This window comes from Mesoplodon densirostris, chromosome 15 (assembly GCF_025265405.1).
Source record: "Mesoplodon densirostris isolate mMesDen1 chromosome 15, mMesDen1 primary haplotype, whole genome shotgun sequence".
In the NCBI taxonomy this organism is placed as follows: Eukaryota; Metazoa; Chordata; class Mammalia; order Artiodactyla; family Ziphiidae; genus Mesoplodon; species Mesoplodon densirostris.
In genome coordinates, this window is record NC_082675.1 from 82,828,219 (window position 1) to 82,855,884 (window position 27,666).

Here is a 27,666-nt window from a genome sequence, read left to right on the forward strand (position 1 = left end):
CCTACTGCCCTGTAGGCATGGAGGTGGGTCTAATGCCGCCCTGTCTCTGGGGAGGGCAGAGTGGAGAAGAGAGGAGGGGAGGGAGAGAGAACGAAGCTGGCTTTACGTACAACTAGCTTAGACTGCGACTCGAAATTCGTGTATTTGCCCTTCTGGATTTATACTTGATCATAAATCTTACCCGAGTATTGACTGCTACCAGCCTATGAAATTATTTTTTGTCTAAATAGTTGCATGAACGAGGAAATGCTGTTCCGTTGCATCAATTCCAAGATGCACATCTTTTTCACAGTTTAACATCTCTCTAGTCAGATGGGAGTTACAGTTTAATTAGCAGCACTGTTCTTTTGTAGTGCTACATAAAATCACATTGGCTTTCTAATGATGGCATCTTAGAGTATATAAAATACCGTAATACTTGTTGTAAGTATTCTGAAGACACTAAACTGTTATTCCCAACTGTAGCTAAATTATATCTTTCAATTCCTTTCAAGTATATCTAACAAAGCCATGAGCACTATATGTTCATTTATAAATTTTGAAGGAATAAGAAAGCTTCCAGAATGGGATGTATCCTAGGTAGTTTGGCTTCCTTTTGAGTGACAGCATTCTTCATACCCACATTTTACAGGAATCTCTATCAGCTATGGGGAAAAAACAAACAAACAAACAAAAAAACTAGTTTTCCCATACTGAAAAGGTGAAGAATTTGGAAACATAATAATCTCGTGAGCCACACACAGGAAAGCATTAACACTTTTTGCAGTCTCTCTTCTAGGTATATTCATAGAAGTTTATAAAATTCTAGGAGAAGTTTAAATGTGTGATTTGTGATTGCAAGTGGTATGTTATATCCAATACATAGGAATATCTGTTAATGAATTCATTCTTCAAAGTTCTATTCTTGATTCTATTGCTCAATATTATCAGTTATTAACCAAAAAACAAGAGCCTTTATTATTACTGACAATGACCAGTTCCCTGCTGGGAAATGCCATTAGCATTTTTGTGAAATTTTCTTTTACTGACTGACAGACACTGATTAAACTAACACAAGCTCACTCAATTAGAACAAATTATTATAGCTGATAACTAAAGTGGGCCTGTGTTCCTAATGTTTCAGAACACTAAAGGAAATTTCGTCTCCAAACAAACACACAAAAACAAAGAAAATATACATTTCTGTCTGCAATAAATACACAAATGAGATGGAAAGGACGAGAAGGCAATGTGTAATTTTTCTAATACATGGTGCTGAGACAGTGTAATAGTAAATATTTTATTTATATATGTTTTTTCCCTTAAAATTTTTTGTGGATACTCTAGATGTCACTTCAAAAAAAGCATTATATCAATATATAATATTTATGTATAATATTTAATCAACTTGATTAGAATTGATAATGTATAAGGAAAATGAGTGCCTAACACTAAAAATTTCAACTTCTATGTTTAAAAAATACAATTTTGTTTCTTTTATTTGTACTGCTAGAATGGAACAATAGTAAGGAAATTACAAAAAAATTTATTTTTAAACTGTGGTAATCTTATTTATTGAGGGTCATACAATCTGCTCTTGGCAATTACAAGAATAATTTCCTTAAAAAAAAACCAAAACAGATGTCAAAAGTCAATCAAGATGACTCAGCATAAAAACATATATGACATACACACATACAACCCAAAGAATCAGACTGACTCTTCTTTGGCATAGTGCTGTAAAATAGGGAGACACTTAGGCCAATAGTGGTCAAACTAAAATCTAAGAAATTGATGTAAGCATTGCATGGGAAGATAATTAAGGATGCTTTCAAAGAATGTGAACATAGTTCACATTCTGGGATGTATTCAGTGAATGCATACACATTACATGGAAGCAGCATGGCATGGTGGGTAACCAGGTAGACTCTAGGGAAAGACGAGCAGAGCTGTGTGACCTCCTGCGAGTTGCTTACCTCCTCTGTGCCTTAGCTACCTCTTCTTAAAAGAGGAAGAAGGATCAATAATATCTACTTCAGAGTGTTAGAATGCCACCTGGTCTTTAGTAAAAGGTCAATAATTATTAGCTAATTCATAAAATGGCAAAAGAAAAACCTTTCATTTTAAATGGGTAAAATTGTATAACCACCACTAAAGTTCATCCCAGATTTTATTATATGCAGACATTGGAAATTAATTACATAACCTTATTATAGCCTCTAGATATTTATATATTTCAAAATCAAATGACAGCAAAAATTTTATTTATGAAATTTAATGCTTTAATATGTATTCTTCATGTTCCTTATATTCAATGGGTGTCTCTGTAAATGTATCTGCTTACAGATGATAGACAGATGAATAATTGATAGAGAATATATATTCTTAAAATCATTACTGAGTACAGGTAAGAATATACCTGTACTTAATACTCCAAGTATTTATGTAGATGTTTGTAATAATTTCTGATGTTATTCCAAAATCCAGCTTTTTTCACACTCTATGAAAGTATTTTGGTCAATACATGGTTTAACATATATAATAATGACATCCGTTCTGTTTCAAGTTAATGAAAATAATATTCTACACAGTCCAATTTTAAATGTCACCTAGCAACTTCCACTACATGACTATATGAACTACATTTTATTTGTTAGTCTGATACAAACTCAGCAAGATATCTTCTTTTTTTTTTTCCATTTATCTTGAATAAAATGGAAGATTAAGTGTAAGGTGTCCCCTATTGAAAATTAAGTCAAGTCTGTGAGAAGCCAATTGTCCATAAACCTTCCAACTTCAGAGGACTGTTTGAACAAATCCAAACAGTGCCAATCCAAGCTTGGCTGGCTAACGCTCTCCTGGGCTTCTGTTTCCATACAGTTTTCAAGTTTCATGAGCTGTTTTCCAAGAACAAGTAAAACTAAATGTTCTCGACCAGGAGTGCACTGGTGTTGAGCATTTCCTTATTAAGCAGCACTGTTTTTTCTTACACTGACATACATGTCACATTAACATATTTCCCAACCACCTGTATTTTTGCAGTGCTTCTTACCTACAGTGTGTTTCCCGGCCCATTTTCTCTTGTCTCAGACAAACCAGGGCCCATGTTGATGCATGCACCCGTATGAGGCATTCTTTAACTCTCTTCATACAGAAAAGCTGTCTGTCTCTTCCCAGCTGATAGTACACGTATGTGCAAACACACGCACACTCTGCTCACCTGTCTCCCCTCTGTCTTCCACTCCTCCCACCTGCCCATACTGACCACCTATTCCTGACTCACATTACTAGAGGTTTTTTACTTCTATTAAGCTTTTAGACTTAGATCCAAGTAGATGCCTCTGCTTCCTTCGTCATTCCTTTGATAGCTCATTTTGGACAAATCTCCACATCTTGACCACGTGGAGACTTGGACGCCACTGGTCTAAGCCACCTCTCTGTGCAGTGGAAGCAGTAAAGGTGCAGCTGTCTTTACTGAGCACTTCAGGCATGACGAGCATTGTGCTTTTCACTCTAAAAGCATCATCTTATAAAATATTTATAACAACACTTAAGGCACATTATATTAACTTTAGAGATAAGGAAAAATTGAATCTTAAAAAAAAAAAGTTTAAGTACCTTTCCTGAAGTCAGAAGGCTAGGCAGCTGTGGGGTTGATATTTGACAACAGGTCGCTGACAGCAAAGCCCATGGAGTTAACTCCGTGATTTTGCCACACAAATTGTGGTGTTCTGTCTTGAACATAGCAAAGAGGCACTCGCATTCCGACCTTGATCCAGTGGAATAGACCCAGTTGGTGTAATTCTCACCTAACCTGCTCTTTGAATAAGAGGGTTCCAATCATTTATTTTACAGTGAGTCATGGGCTCCGAGCCTCAGAAACATTACCCACTGGCGATGGCAGCGTGAACAAATCACATGACCCCTCTGAGCCTCGTTTTCCTTGTCTGTAAAGTTCAGATGGCATATGTGTTGACAATTTACGTGGATATTAAATGGGATAACCTATGAAACCAGTTTGCACAGAGCCAGGCCCGTAGAGAATGACTCATAAATGCTAATCTATAAATGCTGAATTTTTCCTCTCCCAATTATATAGATTTGTGTCTCGAGTGCTCAAATGATTTTTTAAATTCTAGGCAATAATTAGGGAGAGACGGAGCAGAAGGAAAATTGATTATTTTATTATTTTTTTTCAATACTTTTTTTCTTTTTTTTGGCCGCACCGCGCAGCTTGTGGGATCTTAGTTCCCTGACCAGGGATCGAACCGGGGCCCTCAGCAGTGAAAGTGCAGAGTCCTAACCACTGGACCACCAGGGAATTCCCCAGAATTGATTTTTTTAACGATTTTTTTAATACGTATGAATTTTATGTAGGTGAACACAAATTAGCATTAAGGTTTATCACAAGGGCCAGCAGAGTCCCAAAACAGCAAAGGAAAATTGCAAAAGGCAGTAGCATAACCTGGATAACGTTTGTGATAAAAGCGAGAAGAGGTGCTGGTAGCCTGTATGTTCACAAAAATTATATCAGTTGTCAGGCCCTTCCTGCTGCTTCTTGGCGGCACAGGTTCTGTCAAAGTGCAAGGCTGTGTTGTCACATGTTGTCGTATGTGGGGAGGAGGCTCATCTTTCCAGGAGAGATCAGCATTGGAGTCTAAAGAGCAGTGGACTCAGAAGTCAAGAGAGCTGTTTTCTATCTGAGGTTCTGGAGTTAGGATTTTTTTTTTTTTTTTTTCGGTATGCGGGCCTCTCACCGTTGTGGCCTCTCCCGTGGCGGAGCACAGGCTCTGGACGCGCAGGCTCAGCGGCCATGGCTCACGGGCCCAGCCGCTCCGTGGCATGTGGGATCTTCCCGGACCGAGGCACGAACCCGTGTCCCCTGCATCGGCAGGTGGACTCTCAACCACTGCGCCACCAGGGAAGCCCAACAGGGCCAGACTTTTAAATACACCGAGTTGGACACTTTTGTGGCAAGACATAGCAGTTCTGGAAATGCCTCACTACTAAAAAAGTGAAATCCAATAAATACGTTCAAGCCCAATGGCTTGACCTTCTGTTAAAATTTAAAAGCCTCCACCTGTATCCCTCCCAGCTTGCATCCCCTCCCACCTGAATGTGCCCTAGCTTGCGTCTTTCTCCACCAGACTGTATCTTCTCACCATATCTCTCCAGCCTATATCCCCCTGTGAAAGGAAGAAATCTAACAATAAAACAGCTCCAAAGATGCCTTGTCCCTGATATGCACACACCGTCTCCCAATTACTCAATCAAACTCTAATTTAGGTGCTGCTGTAAAGGGATTTTGCAAGTGTAATTAAGGTCCCAAATTAGTTGACTTTAAAATAGATTATCTGGGTAGGCCTGATCTAATCACATGAACCCCTTAAATTAAATCTGAGTCTAAAGGTTGGAGACAGAGAAATGAGAGATGTGAAGCATGAGAGGGCATGTGGAGGGGGCCTGATGGCAAGGATCTATGGGTGCCTTCCAGTTGCTGGGAGTGGCCTCCGCCAACAGCCAGCAAGAATAGGGGGGTCTCTGTTCTACAGCCACAAGGAACTGAATTCTTCCAACAACCATGTGAGCTTGAAAGAGGCCCCTGAGCTCCAGAAAGGAGTACAGCCCAGCCGACACCTTGATTTTAACCTTGTGATACCCCGAGTGGAGAGCCCAGCCTCACCATGACTGGACTTCTAATAAATGGGTGTTGCTTTAAAAAAAAAATTTAAAAGCCTTCTAGTTTTATATGGCTTTAAAGGGCCTGTTATATCATACCAGGCACTCCGGACAGCGCCTTCTTCGAAGGGTAGTGCCACTGGATGCAGACATATGAGAACTGTTGGCAGTTGGGAGAGCGCCTTGGGGCAGCGTCCACCCCAGGGAACAAATGGGACTCGAAGGCTAGGTTTGACCAAAGTGACCCTTACAGCTCCCAGTTTTGCCAAGAGTCAGGTATTAAATAAAGGGGAAATGTGAGATGTTATTAATTAGAGGATTGCCCACTGTCAGAAAGTGCACGTTTGCTCAGATTACATCAGAGAAATGTGCACGAAGGCCAAACAAAACCATGTCTGGATATTTTTTAAAAACAGTGTGAATCAGTAAAAATGAATGTCTTTCTTGAAAATGCAACGTAAAGTATTATTCTATTTGGACTAGTCATGTGTCTGAGCATCACCTGATGGGATGTTGTGTGGATCTCTGTAGCTAATCTTACAGTTTATCTTTCAAATAAGAAAATATACCACACTTTTATCACAGAACTTCTCAGGGAAAACACTTTTTCTAATATGTACAAACTCCTATTGCAGGAGCAAGGAAAAAGGTCTATTTGAGGAAAGAGCCATTGGGTGAGGGTAGGAGCGGGTGTCAGGAAAACCTGTAAGACGCTGTGTGTTCAGGCCACTCAGGATGGCTGCTCTCCTGCTCTCTGTCCATCTGCTGCCCAACCAGGGCCTGCTTCACCTACACCCTATGCATATGACTGACCTTCCTGCATACTTGCCCCAGGTCCCAGCTGGTGATTGTTCTTATCAAAGGGGCGGGGAGGTGCATGCCCTCCGCTGGTTTCCCTGGTAACTAATGAGTCCACCTGACGTCAATCCCCATATAATTGGCAATCCCCATATAACTGGCAATCCCCCTCCGCCAGCAAAGACTGCCGCCATGTCCTGCCGCATCCTGCCTGCCGCATTTTGCCTGCCTTGCGCCGGCACATGGTACGGTGTCACTCCAGGACCTTGCTTCAGACATGTAAGCTCCCCCATCCATGAAACCACTGATGTCTCTGTTGCCAGCTCCGGGCTCTTTCTTCGGTCTTGAAGCTGGGCAAACACAGGGCTTGTAGGCTTGTGAGGTGCAGCCCAACAGACAATGAAATGGGTGAAAAAGAAATGGTATCTTGTGCTTGGCACCATTTGGGGGTATCTGTTTCGGAAAGGGCTTGCACCTCCGTTTTTTGAGTTATTTTACAATTCAATAAATTGTAGAAAGCCGATAGTATCAATAATGCAGGTAATTCTTGCTTCTAGAAATGCAAATAAACTTGTCTGATGGAATGTAATTGATTACTGCTGTGGCTATTTACCAGCGTTCCCGACCAGCTATAAGCCCTTTGAATTCTCCTTGGAATCAGTCTACCATCTTTTTGTTCCCTTCTTAATGAGTGAGATTAATTGTTTACAAGTGTTCATTTCATATTTTTTAAGTCATGATTTTCCTTTTTTTAAAATGATATCTTGGGAGTTCCCTGGCAGTCCAGTAGTTAGTATTCAGTGCTTTCATTTCATTGGCCCCAGGTTCAATCCCTGGTCGGGGAACTAAGATCCTGAAAGCCACACGGTGCACCACGCACCCCCCTCCAAAAAAACCAAAATGGTATCTTGAAACAGCAGGTAATGCAGGAATCTGTAACAGAGTCTATCATACGTCACCCACGTTTAACGCTGAACTTTTAAAAGAACACATTTCAGTTTAATATTTTAAACAAAGCCTAACACACATTATCTTTTTCTTTTAGCTTCAGACGAGCTTGACTGAACCAGTGACGTTATCCAAATCAATCTCTCTCCCGCGCAGTGCATACTGGCATCACATCACTCGGCAGAACAGCGTTGGAGAAATCTACAGTTTGCAAGGCAAGTAACCGTAAAGCGCCTCCTTCAGCTTCCTACAGGTGGGCCACGAGCCATGCTAATTGCTTTGTATTTGCATTACTTGCTTTTCCTCCATTTCCATTTACCAGCTGTCACTGGCCACAGCGGGAGCTCTGAGATTTACCGTGGCTTTGCTAAAGGTATCATTTCATAGACTCATGGTAAAAATTATCCCAAAGATCACCAAGGGCTGAGGACCCGCTTTGGCCCAGGAATTTGACTAAAACATTATGCAAAACATATTATCAGAAGCTAAAAGTAGCTAATACCAGGGTCTGTTTCATGCTGTGTTTTACAAAGGATTTCTTTCTTAGCATCTTGTTGCCGTAATAGGATTGAATATCAGTTCAGGAGGCTGACTTCCAGCTCTGTGATGAAATGCTGCATGAACCCACTCACAGTTTTAAGGTTTAGCCAAAGCCTTGACATAGAAACCATACGGGCGGGTGCAGAGCAGAAGGAGACAAGTGTAAGTATTGTGGCTTCTGTATTTTTCCTAATGATGAAGCGTTGACTGACTGCTTAGCAGATGAATCGGAGGAACAGGGAGCAGGTATTTGACCAACAGCAGCAGAACTCAGTTTCCGTGGTTCTCCTCCTATTTTTTCCCTTTGTCCTAAATTCATAAACTTAACCTTCAGATAAAATATTCAGCTGCAAGAAACTAACAGCTGACCAAGACAGGAGGAAGCAGGAACTAAGAAAAATAAGGCTAAAAAGACACAGCTGAAAACACTCATCAAACCTTGTTCGAGCATAATAGGCTTGAACATACTAGGTACCCAATAAATATCTGGTGAAGGAATGGCCATCGTAACCTTTCAGAATATTTTTCTTTTCATACATTAACTTGCTCATATTAACAACACTAAATGTTTTGACAAAAAAAAAATTTCTGTAACAAGCAAACTGAAATAGTATATTTTTAAGGCAGTATTTGCTTGCCAGAGTTTCAAACCTAGAATAATGGGATTTGATGAGTGGGAATGAATGATTAAAGATACATTCTGCAAGGACAAGCAGTCAGAACCATGTTAGTCACTTACAGAAGATAATTGCATTTTATATTTTAAATGAACCCTCTTATCACCAACTTGACTACCTGTATTTAATAGGTCCTTATTATCTTTTTGTATTACTTATTTGTATGAGAAAATCTTTAATGGCACAAGGATTAGAGGATTGAGAAAAGGAGGGGAACTGCTTCGACAGTTTCATTTGTCAGAAAGAGGAGACGTGCTTCCATTCTGTTTTTTCTGTCCACAAATGCCAGTAACCACACACTAAAATCACCCCAGTCATGATCTTATGAAGCTAATCTTGCTTGTTCCAGGGATTAGAAAAATTAGAAAATATGCCTTTAACGTAAGGTTGTTTTTATTTAAACATAAACATATATATGTAAATATTGATATTCAATAGAAGAAAACTAAAACTGTGGAATATTTGAATAAGAGAATAAAACAGTTAAATTTCTAAACAAAAAGAAAGCGAGATGTTAATACAAATAAATTGGAAATGGGTTGGAACCACTGTACTGAAAACTTTGGGTTCTGACAAGGTGTCAGTTTGTAATCCCAGCAAATAAAAGACTGTGGTTTTCATGGTAACATACAGAAAACTTTTCTCCGAAGGTAGCATTAAGATTTAGACTGGTAACTTTAGAAATAATGTCATAAGCACCCAACAAAAAATACCAGAATGCATTAAATTTCTGAAAACATTGCCAGAGACTTGTTGGAGGACAGTATTGATTTACACAATAAAATAGAATCAATAACTAATTAGAATTCTCTATGATTTATGTCACAAATATTAATTTCCAGTTAAGGGTTTCAAATGCCTTATTGATTACGATGAACTGTTTATTTATATCATCTTGTTGGCAAGGTAAAATTTACCTTCTAACCTTCCAGCTTCTTTGGCTGGTCTAATAATTAAATTGACATTAGATTAACAGGAGAAAAAAAATTTGTTACATATACGGGAGTCCCATGAGAGCCAAAGGCAAGTCTGGCAACTGAGGCTTATATGGCATCCTGAGCTAAGGGAAGGGACAGGGACCTGGGACTTCCATGGGGAGGAAGGTGAGTCACAGGACGATAAGAAGAGCAGATGTTTGGTAATTAACTGTTTGCCCTGCCACGCTGATCGGTCATTCAGATAAAGTTATCTCTGTGTCTGAGCCAGACCCCCTGTCTAAATTCTTTCAGGCAATTAAGTGAGAGGTTAAAAGCTCTTCCTGAGTGTTTTGGACCTTGACTGTCTTCACCTCAAAATAACCCACACGCCAAAGTGGCACATTTTGGGGAGGCTCATTCCGAACCCCTTCAATCTCAATGTCGCATTCTTCTTTGGTCGTTAGTTGTTGTTTTTATGTAACAAAAAATATGCATTGATTAAGGTAATTACTGTAAGTCAGATAAGTATAGAATATACTCAATGTAGAGTACATTTCACTATACTGTGAATTTATTTTTGTGTTGCATACTTCTTAGAGAAACACATTTTGCCATTTTATATACCCCTCATATTATGGTTATATCATATAGAGAGATAAAGATAGATAAATAGATTGTAGGTAGGTAGATAATATATAGGTCAATATAGATACAAATTTGTTAGTGATACTTTGACAATGATTTATTTTGTTCTCCTTTTGTTGTGCTGAGAGAGGTGGAGGGGCAGAGCCTTTGACCATGGTTTTTACCGGGGTGTAACCTCCTCAGGCTCTGCCCTCACGGAATTAGGGCGGAATAAAACTACTGAATCAAGAAAAATCAAAATAGAAACAACCTCATCACCCCTTCATGCACAGGTGCATTTTTTTCACTAAACTGCATTTAAAAGTGTGGTTATTTTGCATCTCACTCCCTCAGTTGTGCTTGAAGTGGCATCACCTCTTCTTTACAAAGAGGAGAACATAGTCAAGCAACTATCATCATTGATCTTCCAGAGTCAAAGGAAAACCTTGGCGTTGGTGGGTGATATATCATCAAGTAAACTGCAGGTAGCATTGAGGAATAAAAATCCGTCGTTAAAATATTTTCACCATACTGTTAACATTCTAACTGTGAAGCTGAGATCAATATGTATTAAATTCAACAGGCTTTCATTCAGAAGGTAAAGGGGGGGAAGTTTTATATGCTTAAAGTTTAATAGATTGGAATTCATTAATAAGCAGCACACGTACTGGAACGGAAAAAAATTCCTGGTGTGAAAACAAATCCATTACATATAAAGACTTCCTATAACTTCAATTGCCGGTCACCCTCAAAACTGCACTTTACTTGGTTTTACTGTATTCACTCTGTCATCCAGTCTATAACCATAGAGGCAATATACACTGTAGAAGATTGACATATCAATACTGACATCCTGTGTTGTTTGCTCTAATGTTTGGAAGAAAGGTGCAATATCAGATCTCTCCATGGTACTCCCAGAACAACGCTCTGAAAGTATGAGCTGTTATGGTTTCCCCGGTGTGCTCTAGCTCTCTGGAGTCAAAAAATTTGAAAAACAGAATGATTCCTCTTTAATAAGTATACACTAGCTAAGTACGAGGCAGCTGCTGTTTAAAATCTCTATCCCTAAATGGCTGTGATGGGTTATGTCACCTCTTCCTGGAGAAGTCGTTAAAAAAGACTTTTCCTTTTCTCGATTTTTACCAGGTAATCGGAATGATTGATTTGTATTAGAACGTAATTTTTTATTTATGTTTCTCTAACTTCTGCATTTGTGAAAAACATTTGTGTCACAACGCATTCTAGAGATATTACCTCTAGACTCAGGGAAACATAAACCGTTAAAGGGAAGGAAACATGATCTTGAACTCTTGACTCAAAAGTGAATGCTCAAAACACATCATTTGTTTTACTAGTGATAGAACTGTGATTTTAGTTCTGAGGCCTTCAGCAGAAAATGTGTTGGGAGGATGAGGAACGCTCAAAAAAAGCAGAAGACAGAAAGAAAGAAGGGGGGAGAGAGAGAGAGAGAGAGAGAGGAAGGGCGGGAGGAAGGGGAAAGAAGGAAAGAAGAGAAAGAAAGAGAAAAAGAAAAGAAGGAAGGAAGAAAGAAAGAAAAGAAAGAAAAAGACCACTCAACAGCCAATAAATCGAGAGGCAAGATTCGGTAGAAAAGGATGGACTTTATTCAGAAAAGCCGGCAATCTGGGGAGATGGTGGACTCATGTCCAGAGACCAGTTCCCAAGATTCTGCTCAGCCATGACAGCTTTTAAAGGGAAAAAGGGGAAACCATCTCAGTTAATCATTAAGGCAGGAGGTCAGATTCTTCATCATTTTTCCGCTGTGTGCAGGCCTGCTGACTCCTCCCCATCTTCCTTGGGACATGTCTTGCCCATGGGGTTTACCTGCCCCCGCAGGGTCCACCAACAAATTTTCTAAGGGGAAGAAGCTAGGGGTAGAGAGTCAGTCATTCTTTAACTACTTAATTCTTCATTCTTATTTGTTCTCATCCAGGAAAGGAACTAACAGGTTAGGTAAGGTGTTGTGTATATTTAGAAAAGCAGAAACCAGGAACTATGTTAAATGTTGCCTGATGATCTCATCTTTACAACTAAGGTCTAAGGAAAACAGAGATGAAGAAACAGAAAAGGGGCAAAGGAGCTGCTTACAGTAAGGAGGTCAGAGTTGTTCTTACTTAAGGCTCTCACCTTGACTTTTAATTGCCATTCTACTTATTTAGATGATGGACTATAGAGCAGGGTCTTTAAAGTGGGATTTGTGAAGGTGACAAGAGCATTTATTAAAGACGACAAATCAAACTAGTAAAGACCATGGGTGGTACCAAAGCTCGCTCACGGGAGGCACTTGTGAGTCTTCAATGAACTCAAAAATGTATTAGAAAATGTGTTATAAAGGATACAAGGAGGGGATGGTGTCGCGACCACTCTTCTCTCTGAGGACAGCTCTCAACCAGTGTCGCGAAAGGAACCATGTCCACTCCACGGTCCCAGCAGCCCTTCTCGGTGCACAGGCTCAGGCCTTTGTTGGCGCGTCTGTTCCTTGCTTTAGGATCGTTGTTACTGAACACAGACGCTTCCTGCTGCTGGTCTTTCCTTTGGTAGCACAGGAGATACTGTGAGATGCTGGGTTTCTGCCTCTCCACCTGATGCTTCCATCCGGGATTTGCTCTTCCACAAGCTACAATGATGAGAAGGGGGCATCGAGAATGTGAGCTGGAAATGATCCCCATGCGCCGCCTTATGAGACTGTGTGTTATCCTTAAGCTTTCCCTGATACATTTAATTACTATTTTTTACACAAATCTACATAGATAGGCTGGGACTCATTTTTGAACAGCCTGAACATCTTCGCTCTTGGAATTAAGGACAATTGGGGATGCCGTTTGTAAAGGTGACAACTTTTGGAGTTCTGCTTTCATTAAGCTGATTAATATTCAAACGCCAGCTCTGAACTGTCTGCTCCCTCCGCCCGTGGTACATCTGTAATTAGCTCCAGACCCCCTGTGTCAGCACAGCAGCCAACCTGATTACACAGAAGGCATGTTATGTTCACCGAAAGGGCATCTGCTGCTCCAATTTCTCAGAAGGACAGGATGCAAACAGGCAATTAGGATTAGAGATAACCTTTGGAAAACGGTAAATGGAGTTCTGGCAGAGACGAGGGAGGGAAATCAGAGGATTTACTCTCTGCTCAGCTCTGACCCTTTGTCCTTCTTTACGGCCTGTTTAATTTCAAGTTCACATGGTTTTTAAATTGCTTCCATTGAGATCTTCTGTTTAAATTTTCATGATATGATGTTTTCCAAATTGCAAAGTTAATAAAAGCCTCCTGTAGCAAGTAAGACACACACAGAGAAATTTGCACCGGGGGTAAAAAGGAGCTTGCACGTGTTCACGCTCCCATCTTCCCAGGATTTGATCTATGTGTTGTCAGGTGAATCAGTCACTGTGGGTCCACAGCAGCCAATACATCCCACGTTCTCCATAAGGCCCGACCCTTCCTTCTGGCGATTTGGCAACAAACCTTAAAATATGAGCCGGTTTTTAGAATCAACACTTTGTGTCGATCAGACCTTCTCTGTGAACATGTACTGTGTATCCTTACCTTACGAAGGGTAAGTCAGAGCAGAAAGTGCCTCCCTGGATATCAGTTTTCAGAGAGGAATGAAACAGTTGCTTCCCCAAGATAGACACCAAAAAAATGCTCCAAATATTCTCACTGTGAAATGTCCATTATACCCCACAGTTATCATCCAGCACTCCCTCTTACAAGCTCCCAGACATTTAGGTATAGCTTTAATATATCAATCTATTTGTTTATAAACCTGTTTCTTCTACTAGGTTCTGAGGTAGCAACTTTTTTTTTATGGTGAATCTACATTTTCTTTTTCCTTTTTTTTTTAATTTTTAAATTTTATTTTTTTACACAGCAGGTTATTAGTCATCCATTTTATTCACATCAGTGTATACATGTCAATCCCAATCTCCCAATTCATCAACCGCCACCACCACCCCCTGCCGCTTTCCCCCCTTGGTGTCCATACGTTTGTTCTCTACGTCTGTGTCTCAACTTCTGCCCTGCAAACCAGTTCATCTGTACCATTTTTCTAGGTTCCACATATATGCGTTAATATACGATATCTGTTTTTCTCTTTCTGACTTACTTCACTCTATATGACAGTCTCTAGATTCATCAACATCTCTGCAAATGACTCAATTTCGTTCCTTTTTATGGCTGAGTAATATTCCATTGTATATATGTACCACATCTTTTTTTTTTTTTTTTTTTAATTTTACAAATTTAATCAGTTATACATATACATATGTTCCCATATCCCCTCCCTTTTGCGTCTCCCTCCCACCCTCCCTATCCCACCCCTCCAGGCGGTCACAAAGAACCGAGCTGATCTCCCTGTGCTATGCGGCTGCTTCCCACTAGCTATCTACCTTACGTTTGGTAGTGTATATATGTCCATGCCGCTCTTTCACTTTGTCACAGCTTACCCTTCCCCCTCCCCATATCCTCAAGTCCATGCTCTAGTAGGTCTGTGTCTTTATTCCTGTCTTACCCCTATGTTCTGGATGACATTTTTTTCTTAAATTCCATATATATGTGTCAGCATACAGTATTTGTCTTTCTCTTTCTGACTTACTTCACTCTGTATGACAGACTCTAGGTCCATCCACCTCATTACAAATAGCTCAATTTCATTTCTTTTTATGGCTGAGTAATATTCCATTGTATATATGTGCCACATCTTCTTTATCCATTCATCCGATGATGGACACTTAGGTTGTTTCCATCTCCGGGCTATTGTAAATAGGGCTGCTATGAACATTTTGGTACATGTCTCTTTTTGAATTATGGTTTTCTCAGGGTATATGCCCAGTAGTGGGATTGCTGGGTCATATGGTAGTTCTATTTGTAGTTTTTTAAGGAAACTCCATACCGTTCTCCATAGTGGCTGTACCAATTCACATTCCCACCAGCAGTGCAAGAGTGTTCCCTTTTTTCCACACCCTCTCCAGCATTTATTGTTTCTAGATTTTTTGATGATGGCCATTCTGACTGGTGTGAGATGATATCTCATTGTAGTTTTCATTTGCATTTCTCTAATGAGTAAAGATGTTGAGCATCCTTTCATGTGTTTGTTGGCTGTCTGTATATCTTCTGTGGAGAAATGTCTATTTAGGTCTTCTGCCCATTTTTGGATTGGGTTGTTTGTTTTTTTGCTATTGAGCTGGATGAGCTGCTTATAAATTTTGGAGATTAATCCTTTGTCAGTTGCTTCATTTGCAAATATTTTCTCCCATTCTGAGGGTTGTCTTTTCGTCTTGTTTATGGTTTCCTTTGCTGTGCAAAAGCTTTGAAGTTTCATTAGGTCCCATGTGTTTATTTTTGTCTTTATTTCCATTTCTCTAGGAGGTGGGTCAAAAAGGATCTTGCTGTGATTTATGTCATAGAGTGTTCTGCCTATGTTTTCCTCTAGGAGTTTGATAGTGTCTGGCCTTACATTTAGGTCTTTAATCCATTTTGAGCTAATTTTTGTGTATAGTGTTAGGGAGTGATCTAATCTCATACTTTTACATGTCCCTGTCCAGTTTTCCCAGCACCACTTATTGAAGAGACTGTCCTTTCTCCACTGTACATTCCTGCCTCCTTTATCAAAGATAAGGTGACCATATGTCCGTGGGTTTATCTCTGGGCTTTCTATCCTGTTCCATTGATCTATCTTTCTGTTTTTGTGCCAGTACCATACTGTCTTGATTACTGTAGCTTTGTAGTATAGTCTGAAGTCAGGGAGCCTGATTCCTCCAGCTCCGTTTTTCGTTCTCAAGATTGCTTTGGCTATTCGGGGTCTTTTGTGTTTCCATACAAATTGTGAAATTTTTTGTTCTAGTTCTGTGAAAAATGCCATTGGTAGTTTGATAGGTATTGCATTGAATCTGTAGATTGCTTTGGGTAGTAGAGTCATTTTCACAATGTTGATTCTTCCAATCCAAGAACATGGTACATCTCTCCATCTATTTGTATCATCTTTAATTTCTTTCAGCAGTGTCTTATAATTTTCTGCATACAGGTCTTTTGTCTCCTTAGGTAGGTTTATTCCTAGATATTTTATTCTTTTTGTTGCAATGGTAAATGGGAGTGTTTCCTTGATTTCACTTTCAGATTTTTCATCATTAGTGTATAGGAATGCCAGAGATTTCTGTGCATTAATTTTGTATCCTGCAACTTTACCAAATTCATTGATTAGCTCTAGCAGTTTTCTGGTAGCATCTTTAGGATTCTCTATGTATAGTATCATGTCATCTGCAAACAGTGACAGCTTTACTTCTTCTTTTCCAATTTGGATTCCTTTTATTTCCTTTTCTTCTCTGATTGCTGTGGCTAAAACTTCCAAAACTATGTTGAATAAGAGTGGTGAGAGTGGGCAACCTTGTCTTGTTCCTGATCTTAGTGGAAATGGTTTCAGTTTTTCACCATTGAGGACGATGCTGGCTGTGGGTTTGTCATATATGGCCTTTATTATGTTGAGGAAAGTTCCCTCTATGCCTACTTTCTGCAGGGTTTTTATCATAAATGGGTGTTGAATTTTGTCAAAAGCTTTCTCTGCATCTATTGAGATGATCATATGGTTTTTCTCCTTCAGTTTGTTAATATGGTGTATCACATTGATTGATTTGCGTATATTGAAGAATCCTTGCATTCCTGGAATAAACCCCACTTGATCATGGTGTATGATCCTTTTAATGTGCTGTTGGATTCTGTTTGCTAGTATTTTGTTGAGGATTTTTGCATCTATGTTCATCAGTGATATTGGCCTGTAGTTTTCTTTCTTTGTGACATCCTTGTCTGGTTTTGGTATCAAGGTGATGGTGGCCTCGTAGAATGAGTTTGGGAGTGTTCCTCCCTCTGCTATATTTTGGAAGAGTTTGAGAAGGATAGGTGTTAGCTCTTCTCTAAATGCTTGATAGAATTCGCCTGTGAAGCCATCTGGTCCTGGGCTTTTGTTTGTTGGAAGATTTTTAATCACAGTTTCAATTTCAGTGCTTGTGATTGGTCTGTTCATATTTTCTATTTCTTCCTGATTCAGTCTTGGCAGGTTGTGCATTTCTAAGAATTTGTCCATTTCTTCCAGGTTGTCCATTTTATTGGCATAGAGTTGCTTATAGTAATCTCTCATGATCTTTTGTATTTCTGCAGTGTCAGTTGTTACTTCTCCTTTTTCATTTCTAATTCTATTGATTTGAGTCTTCTCCCTTTTTTTCTTGATGAGTCTGGCTAATGGTTTATCAATTTTGTTTATCTTCTCAAAGAACCAGCTTTTAGTTTTATTGATCTTTGCTATCGTTTCCTTCATTTCTTTTTCATTTATTTCTGATCTGATTTTTATGATTTCTTTCCTTCTGCTAACTTTGGGATGTTTTTGTTCTTCTTTCTCTAATTGCTTTAGGTGCAAGGTTAGGTTGTTTATTCTAGATGTTTCCTGTTTCTTAAGGTGGGATTGTATTGCCATAAACTTCCCTCGTAGAACTGCTTTTGCTGCATCCCATAGGTTTTGGGTCGTCGTGTCTCCACTGTCATTTGTTTCTAGGTATTTTTTAATTTCCTCTTTGATTTCTTCAGTGATCACTTCGTTATTAAGTAGTGTATTGTTTAGCCTCCATGTGTTTGTATGTTTTACAGCTCTTTTCCTGTAATTGATATCTAGTCTCATAGCATTGTGGTCGGAAAAGATACTTGATACAATTTCAATTTTCTTAAATTTACCAAGGCTTGATTTGTGACCCAAGATATGATCTATCCTGGAGAATGTTCCATGAGCACTTGAGAAAAATGTGTATTCTGTTGTTTTTGGATGGAATGTCCTATAAATATCAATTAAGTCCATCTTGTTTAATGTATCATTTAAAGCTTGTGTTTCCTTATTTATTTTCATTTTTGATGACCTGTCCATTGGTGAAAGTGGGGTGTTAAAGTCCCCTACTATGATTGTGTTACTGTCGATTTCTCCTTTTATGGCTGTTAATATTTCCCTTATGTATTGGGGTGCTCCTATGTTTGGTGCATAAATATTTACAATTGTTATATCTTCTTCTTGGATTGATCCCTTGATCATTATGTAGTGTCCTTCTTTGTCTCTTCTAGTAGTCTTTATTTTAAAGTCTATTTTGTCTGATATGAGAATTGCTACTCCAGCTTTCTTTTGGTTTCCATTTGCATGGAATATCTTTTTCCATCCCCTTACTTTCAGTCTGTATGTGTCTCTAGGTCTGAAGTGGGTCTCTTGTAGACAGCATATATATGGGTCTTGTTTTTGTATCCATTCAGCCAGTCTGTGTCTTTTGGTGGGAGCATTTAGTCCATTTACATTTAAGGTAATTATTGATATGTATGTTCCTATTCCCATTTTCTTAATTGTTTTGGGTTCGTTATTGTAGTTCTTTTCCTTCTGTTGTGTTTCTTGCCTAGAGAAGTTCCTTTAGCATTTGTTGTAAAGCTGGTTTGGTGGTGCTGAACTCTCTCAGCTTTTGCTTGTCTGTAAAGGTTTTAATTTCTCCATCAAATCTGAATGAGATCCTTGCTGGGTAGAGTAATCTTGGTTGCAGGTTTTTCTCCTTCATCACTTTAAGTATGTCCTGCCACTCCCTTCTGGCTTGTAGAGTTTCTGCTGAGAGATCAGCTGTTATCCTGATGGGGATTCCCTTGTGTGTAATTTGTTGTTTTTGCCTTGCTGCTTTTAATATGATTTCTTTGTGTTTAATTTTTGACAGTTTGATTAATATGTGTCTTGGTGTATTTCTCCTTGGATTTATTCTGTATGGGACTCTCTGTGCCTCCTGGACTTGATTAACTATTTCCTTTCCCATATTAGGGAAGTTTTCAACTATAATCTCTTCAAATATTTTCTCAGTTCCTTTCTTTTTCTCTTCTTCTTCTGGAACCCCTATAATTCGAATGTTGGTGCGTTTAATGTTGTCCCAGAGGTCTCTGAGACTGTCCTCTGTTCTTTTCATTCTTTTTTCTTTATTTTGCTGTGCAGCAGTTATTTCCACTATTTTATCTTCCACCTCACTTATCCGTTCTTCTGCCTCAGTTATTCTGCTATTGATCCCATCTAGAGTATTTTTTATTTCATTTATTGTGTTTTTAATCGATGCTTGATTCGTCTTTAGTTCTTCTAGGTCCTTGTTAACTGTTTCTTGCATTTTGTCTATTCTATTTCCAAGATTTTGGATCATCTTTACCATCATTATTCTGAATTCTTTTTCAGATAGACTGCCTATTACCTCTTCATTTGTTAGGTCTGGTGGGTTTTTATCTTGCTCCTTCTCCTGCTGTGTGTTTTTCTGTCTTCTCATTTTGCTTATGTTACTGTGTTTGGGGTCTCCTTTTTGCAGGCTGCAGGTTCGTAGTTCCCGTTGTTTTTGGTGTCTGTCCCCAGTGGCTAAGGTTGGTTTAGTGGGTTGTGTAGGCTTCTTGGTGGAGGGGACTACTGCCTGTGTTCTGGTGGATGAGGCTGGATCTTGTCTTTCTGGTGGGCAGGTCCACGTCTGGTGGTGTGTTTTGGGGTGTTTGCGGACTTTTTATGATTTGAGGCAGCCTCTCTGCTAATGGGTGGCGTTGTGTTCCTGTCTTGCTAGTTGTTTGGCATAGGGTGTCCAGCACTGTAGCTTGCTGGTCGTTGAGTGAAGCTGGGTGCTGGTGTTGAGATGGATATCTCTGGAAGATTTTCGCTGTTTGATATTATGTGGAGCTGGGAGGTCTCTTGTGGACCAGTGTCCTGAAGTTCGCTCTCCCACCTCAGAGGCACAGCACTGACTCCTGGCTCCTCAATTTGGGATGATTTGTTGTCTATTCATGTATTCCACAGATGCAGGGTACATGAAGTTGATTGTGGAGCTTTAATCCGCTGCTTCTGAGGCTGCTGGGAGAGGTTTCCCTTTCTCTTCTTTGTTCTCACAGCTCCTGGGTCTCAGCTTTGGATTTGGCCCCGCCTCTGCGTGTAGGTCGCCGGAGGGCGTCTGTTCTTCGCTCAGACAGGACAGGGTTAAAGGAGCAGCCTCTTCGGGGACTCTGGCTCACTCAGGCCGGGCGGGAGGGAGGGGCACGGAGTGCGGGGCGAGCCTGCAGCAGCAGAGGTCGGCGTGACGTTGCACCAGCCCGAGGCGCGCCGTGCGTTCTCCCAGGGAAGCCGCCCCTGGATCCCGGGACCCCGGCAGTGGCAGGCTGCACAGGCTTCCGGAAGGGCGGTGTGGACAGTGACCTGCACTCGCACACAGGCTTCTTGGCGGCGGCAGCAGCAGTCCCAGCGTCCCACGCCCGTCTCTGGGCTCCGCGCTTTTAGCCGCGACTCGCGCCCGTCTCTGGAGCTCCTTTACGCGGCGCTCTTAATCCCCTCTCCTCGCGCACCAGGAAACCAAGAGGGAAGAAAAAGTCTCCTGCCTCTTCGGCAGCTCCAGAGTTTTCCCGGACTCCCTCCCGGCTAGCTGTGGCACATTAGCCCCCTTCAGGCTGAGTTCTCGCCGCCAGCCCCAGTCCTCTCCCTGCGCTCTGACCGAAGCCCGAGCCTCAGCTCCAGCGCCGCCCGCCCCGGCGGGGGAGCCGACAAGCCTCTCGGGCTGGTGAGTGCCGCTCGGCACCGCTCCTCTGTGCGGGAATCTCTCTGCTTTGCCCTACCCAGGTATGTTGGGAGTTTCTTGCCTTTTGGGAGGTCTGGGGTCTTCTGCCAGCGTTCAGTAGGTGTTCTGTAGGAGTTGTTCCACGTGTAGCTGTATTTCTGGTGTATCTGTGGGGAGGAAGGTGATCTCCGCGTCTTACTCTTCCGCCATCTTACCCGGAAGTACCACATCTTCTTTATCCAACGTCTGTCGATGGGTATTTAGGTTGCCTTCATGACCCGGCTATTGTAAATAGTGCTGCACTGAACATTGGGGTGCATGTGTCTTTTTGAATTATGGTTTTCTCTGAGTATATGCACAGGAGTGGGACTTCTGGGTCATATAGTCATTCTATTTTTAGATTTTTAAGGAACCTCCATACTGTTCTCCACGGTGGCTGTGTCAATTTACATTCCCAGCAACAGTGCAAGAGGGTTCCCTTTTCTCCACACCCTCTCCAGCATTTGTTGTTTGTAGATTTTCTGATGAAGCCCATTCTAACTGGTGTGAGGTAATACCTCATTGTAGTTTTGATTTGCATTTCTCTAATAATTAATGATGTTGAACAGCTTTTCATGTGCTTTTTGGCCATCTGTAAATCTTCTTTGGAGAAATGTCTATTTAGGTCTTCTGCCCATTTCTGGATTGGGATGCTTGATTTTTTAATACTGAGCTGCATGAGCTGTTTATCTATTTTGAAGATTAATCCTTTGTCTGTTGATTCATTGGCAAATATTTTCTCCCATTCTGAGGGTTGTCTTCTCGTCTTCTTAGTAGTTTCTTTTGCTTTGCAAAAGCTTTTAAGTTTCATTAGGTCTCATTTGTTAATTTTTGTTTTTATTTCCATTACTCTAGGAGGTGGATCAAAAAAGATCTTGCTGTGATTTATGTCAAAGAGTGTTCTTCCTATGTTTTCCTCTAAGAGTTTTATAGTGTCTAGACTTACATCTAGGTCTCTAATCCCTTTTGAGTTTATTTTTGTGTATGGTGTTAGGGAGTGTTCTAATTTCATTCTTTTACATGTAGCTGTCCAGTTCTGCCAGCACCACTTATTGAAGAGAATGTCTTTTCTCCACTGTTTATCCTTGCCTCCTTTGTCATAGATCAGTTGACCATAGCTGTGTGGGTTTATCTCGGGGCTTTCTATCCTGTTCCATTGATCTATATTTCTTTTTATGTGCCAGTACCATATTGTCTTGATTACTGTAGCTTTGTAGTATAGTCTGAAGTCAGGGAGCCTGATTCCTCCAGCTCTGTTTTTCTTTCTCAACATTGCTTTGGCTACTCGGGGTCTTTTATGTTTCCATACAAATTGTGAAATTTTTTGTTCTACCTCTGTGAAAAATGCCGTTAGCAGTTTTGATAGGGATTGCATTGAATCTGTAGATTGCCTTTGGTAGTATAGTCATTTTCACAATGTTGATTCTTCCAATCCAAGAACATGGTATATCTCTCCATCTGCTTGTATCATTTTTACTTTCTTTCATCAGTGTCTTATAGTGTTCTGCGTACATGTCTTTTGTCTCCTCACATAGGTTTATTCCTAGGTATATTTTTCTCTTTGTTGCAGTGGTAAATGGGAGTGTTTCCTTAATTTCTCTTTCAGATTTTTCATTGTTAGTATATAGGAATACAAGAGATTTCTGTGCATTAACTTTGTATCCTGCAACTTTACCAAATTCATTGATTAGCTCTAGTAGTTTTCTGGTGACATCTTTAGGATTCTCTATGTGTAGTATCATGTCATCTGCAAACAGTGACAGTTTTGTTTCTTCTTTTCCTATTTGTATTCCTTTTATTATTTCTCCTCTCTGATTGCCATGGCTAGGACATCCAAAACTGTTGAATAATAGTGGTGAGAGTGGACATCCTTGTCTTGTTCCTGATCTTAGAGGAAATGCTTTCAGTTTTTCACCATTGAGAATGATATTTGCTGTGGGTTTCTTGTATGTGGCCTTTATTATTTTGAGGTAGGTATCCCTGTATGCCCACTTTCTGGAGAGGTTTTATCATAAATGGGTGTTGAAGTTTGTCAAAAGCTTTTTCTGCATCTATTGGGATGATCATATGGTTTTTCTTCTTCAATTTGTTACTATGGTGTATCACATTGATTGATTTGCATATATTGAAGAATCCTTGCATTCCTGGAATAAATCCCACTTGATCATGGTGTATGATCCTTTTAATGTGCTGTTGGATTCTGTTTGCTCGTATTTTGTTGAGGATTTTTGCAACTATATTCATCAGTGATATTGGTGTGTAATTTTCTTTTTTTGTAATATCTTTGTCTGGTTTTGGTATCAGGGTGATGGTGGCCTCATAGAATGAGTTTCGGAGTGTTCCTTCCTTTGCAATTTTTGGAAGAGTTTGAGAAGGATGGGTGTTAGCTCTTCTCTAAATGTTTGATACAATTCACCTGTGAAACCATCTGGTCCTGGGCTTTTGTTTGTTGGAAGATTTTTAATCAGAGTTTCAGTTTCGTTACTTGTGATTGGTCTGTTCACATTTTCTATTTCTTCCTGGTTCAGTCTTGGAAGGTTATACCTTTCTAAGAATTTGTCCATTTCTTCCAGGTTGTCCATTTTATTGGCATAGAGTTGCTTGTAGTAGTCTCTTAGGATGCCTTTTATTTTGGCAGTGTCTGTTGTAACTTCTCCTTTTTCATTTCCAATTTTATTGATTTGAGTCCTCTCCCTCTTTTTCTTAATGAGTCTGGCTAATGGTTTATCAATTTTATCTTTTCAAAGAACCAGCTTTTAATTCCATTGATCTTTGCTCTTGTTTTCTTTTTTTCTATTTCACTTATTTCTGCTCTGATTTTTATGATTTCTTTCCTTCTGCTAACTTTTAGTTTTGTTTGTTCTTCTTTCTCCACTCCTTTTAGGTGTAAGGTTAGATTGTTTATTTGAGATGTTTGTTGTTTCTTGAGGTAGGATTGTATTGCTATAAACTGCCCTCTTAGAACTGCTTTTGCTGCGTCCGATAGGTTTTGGATTGTCGTGTTTTCATTGTCATTTGTCTCTAGGTATTTTTTGATTTCCTCTTTGATTTCTTCAGTGATCTCTTGGTTATTTAGTAATGTATTGTTTATCCTCCATCTATCTGTGTTTTTTACGTTTTTTTCCCCTGTAATTGATTTCCAGTCTCATAGTGTTGTGGTCAGAAAAGATGCTTGATATGATTTCAATTTTCTTAAATTCACTGAGGCTTAATTTGTGATGCAAGATGTGATCCATCCTGGAGAATGTTCCATGCACAATTGAGAAGAAAGTGTAATCTGCTGTGTTTGGATGGAATGTCCCATAAATATCAATTAAATCTATCTGGTCTGTTGTGTCATTCAAAGCTTGTGTTTCCTTATTAATTTTCTCTTTGGATGATCTGAGGTAGCAACTTTGAATGATTTTTTATCCCCATGGCTCTGCTAAATTTGGGTGGCTCAGTCATTGTGAAGAGGCTCTATCTGCAGAGGTTAAAATCTGGAGTTTCAGAGTTAAGTAAACCTGTGTTTGAACATTAACTTTACCACTGCTAAGTTGTGTGACTTTGGGCTGTTTACTTAATCTTTCTAAGCCTCATATTCTTGATGTCTAAAACGAGGATAATGGTACCTGTCACAGCGATTAAATGAGATCGTCCACATAAGGTATAAAGATTCCATAATTACTAACCATTGTCAATATTAAATTTGCAGTAAGAAGTTTCTTTTCTAGACAAAGGGAAGCATGCTATCCTCCTACAATTTTTTTAACATCTTTATTTGAATATAATTCCTTTACAATGGTGTCTTAGTTTCTGCTTTATAATACAGTGAATCAACTATACATATACATATAACCCCACATCTCTTCCCTCTTGCATCTCCCTCCCTCCCACCCTCCCTATCCCAGCCTTCTAAGTGGTGACAAGCACCGAGCTGATCTCCCGGTGCTATGTGGCTGCTTCCCACTAGCTATCTATTTTACATTTGGTAGTGTATATATGTCCATGCCAATCTCTCACTTTGCCCCAGCTTACCCTTCCCCCTTGCCATCCTCAAGTCCATTCTCTAGTAGGTCTGTGTCTTTATTCCCATCCTGCCCCTAGGTTCTTCACGAACATTTTTTTTATTTTTAGATTCCATATATATGTGTTAGCATATGGTATTTCTTTTTCTCTTTCTGACTTACTTCACTCTGTATGGCAGACTGTAGGTCCATCCACCTCACTACAAATAACTCAATTTTGTTTCTTTTTATGGCTGAATAATATTCCATTGTATATATGTGCCACATCTTCTTTATCCATTCATCTGTCGATGGACACTTAGGTTGCTTCCATATCCTGGCTATTATAAATAGAGCTGCAGTGAACATTATGGTACATGACTCTGTTGTTTTGTGTGTGTGTGGGGGGTATGCAGGCCTCTCACTGTTGTGGCCTCTCCCATTGCAGAGCACAGGCTCCGGACGCGCAGGCTCAGCGGCCATAGCTCACGGGCCCAGCTGCTCCGCGGCATGTGGGATCTTCCCGGACCGGGTCACGAACCCGTGTCCCCTGCATCGGCAGGCGGACTCTCAACCAGTGTGCCACCAGGAAAGCCCATGACTCTTTTTGAATTATGGTTTTCTCGGGGTATATGCCCAGTAGTGGGATTGCTGGGTCATATGGTAGTTCTATTTTTACTTTTCTAAGGAACCTCCATACTATTCTCCATAGTGGCTGTATCAATTTACATTCCCACCAACAGTGCAAGAGGGTTCCCTTTTATTCACACCCTCTCCAGCATTTATTGTTTGTAGATTTTTTGATGATGGCCATTCTGACTGGTGTGAGATGATATCTCATTGTAGTTTTGACTTGCATTTCTCTAATGATTAGTGATGTGGAGCATCCTTTCATGTGTTTGTTGGCAATCCATATATCTTCTTTGGAGAAATGTCTGTTTAGGTCTTCTGCCCATTTTTGGATTGGGTTGTTTGCTTCTTTGATATTGAGCTGCATGAGCTAATTGTAAATTTTGGAGATAAATCCTCTGTCAGTTGCTTCATTTGCAAATATCTTCTCCCATTCTGAGGCTTTTCTTTTCATCTTGTTTATGGTTTCCTTTGCTGTGCAAAAGATTTTAAGTTTCATTAGGTCCCATGTGTTTATTTTTGTTTTTATTTCCATTTCTCTAGGAGATGGGTAAAAAAGGATTTTGCTGTGATTTATGTCATAGAGTGTTCTGACTATGTTTTCCTATAAGAGTTTTCTAGTGTCTGGCCTTACATTTAGGTCTTTAATCCACTTTGGCTTTATTTTTGTGTATGGTGGTAGCGAGTGTTCTAATTTCATTCTTTTACATGTAGCTGTCCAGTTTTCCCAGCACCACTTATTGAAGAGTTGAAGAGGCTGTCTTTTCGCCATTGTATATTCTTGCCTCCTTTTTCAAAGTAAGGTGACCATATGTGCGTGGGTTTATCTCTGGGCTTTCTAGCCTGTTCCATTGATCTATATTTCTGTTTTTGTGCCAGTACCATAGTGTCTTTTTTTTTTTCTTGATTACTGTAGCTTTGTAGTATAGTCTGAAGTCAGGGAGCCTAATTCCTCGAGCTCCATTTTTCTTTCTCAAGATTGCTTTGGCTATTCGGGGACTTTTTTGTTTCCATACAAATTGTGAAATTTTTTGTTCTATTTCTCTGAAAAATGCCAGTGGTAGTTTGATAGGGATTGCATTGAATCTCTAGATTGCTTTGGGTAGTATAATCATTTTCAGTGTTCATTCTTCCAATCCAAGAACATGATATATCTCTCCAATCTATTTGTATCATCTTTAATTTCTTTCATCAGTGTCTTATAGTTTTATGCATACAGTTCTTTTGTCTCCTTAGGTAGGTTTATTCCTAGGTATTTTATTCTTTTTGTTTCAATGGTAAATGGGAGTGTTTCTTTAATTTCACTTTCAACTTTTTCTTCATTAGTGTATAGGAATGCAAGAGATTTCTGTGCATTAACTTTCTATCCTGCAACTGTACCAAATTCATTGATTAGCTCTAGAAGTTTTCTGGTAGCATCTTTAGGATTCTCTTTGTATAATATCATGTCATCTGCAAACAGTGACAGCTTTACTTCTTTTCCCATTTGTATTCCTTTTATTTTTTTTTTCTCTGACTGCTGTGGTTAAAACTTCCAAAACAATGTTGAAAAACAGTGGTGAGAGTGGGCAAACTTGTTTTGTTCCTGATCTTAGTGGAAATGGTTTCAGGTTTTCACAAATGAGGATGATGTTGGCTGTGGGTTTGTCATATATGGCCTATATTATGTTGAGGTAAGTTCCCTCTATGCCTATTTTCTCAAGGGCTTTTATCATAAATGGGTGTTGAATTTTGTCAAAAGCTTATTCTGCATCTATTGAGATGATCATAAGGTGTTTATTCTTCAATTTGTTAATATGGTGTATCACATTAATTGATTTGCATATATTGAAGAATCCTTGCATTCCTGGGATAAACCCCACTTAATCATGGTGTATGATCCTTTTAATGTGCTGTTGGATTCTGTTTGCTAGTATTTTGTTGAGGGTTTTTGCATCTATGTTCATCAGTGATACTGGCCTGTAGTTTTCTTTTTTGGGACATCATTGTCTGGTTTTGGTATCAGGGTGATGATAGCCTCGTAGAATGAGTGTGGGAGTGTTCCTCCCTCTCCTATATTTTGGAAGAGTTTGAGAAGCATAGGTGTTAGCTCTTCTCTAAATGCTTGATACAATTTGCCTGTGAAGCCATCTTGTCCTGGCCTTTTGTTTGTTGGAGGATTTTTTTTTTTTTTTTTTTTTTTTTTTTGCGGTATGCGGGCCTCTCACTGTTGTGGCCTCCCCCGTTGCGGAGCACAGGCTCCGGACGTGCAGGCTCCGGACG

The 27,666-nt window shown here is 39.8% G+C and overlaps 1 protein-coding gene across 2 annotated transcripts in view; it reads left to right on the forward strand.

Annotated features, from left to right (window-relative positions):
- Positions 1-27,666, forward strand: part of DOK6 (docking protein 6) — a 411,999-nt gene that overhangs the window by 321,371 nt on the left and 62,962 nt on the right. For both annotated transcript variants that reach the window (XM_060119271.1, XM_060119272.1), the window contains exon 7: positions 7,502-7,619. In XM_060119271.1, coding sequence (XP_059975254.1) covers positions 7,502-7,619 — 118 coding nt within the window. The remainder of the gene's footprint in view (positions 1-7,501; positions 7,620-27,666) is intronic.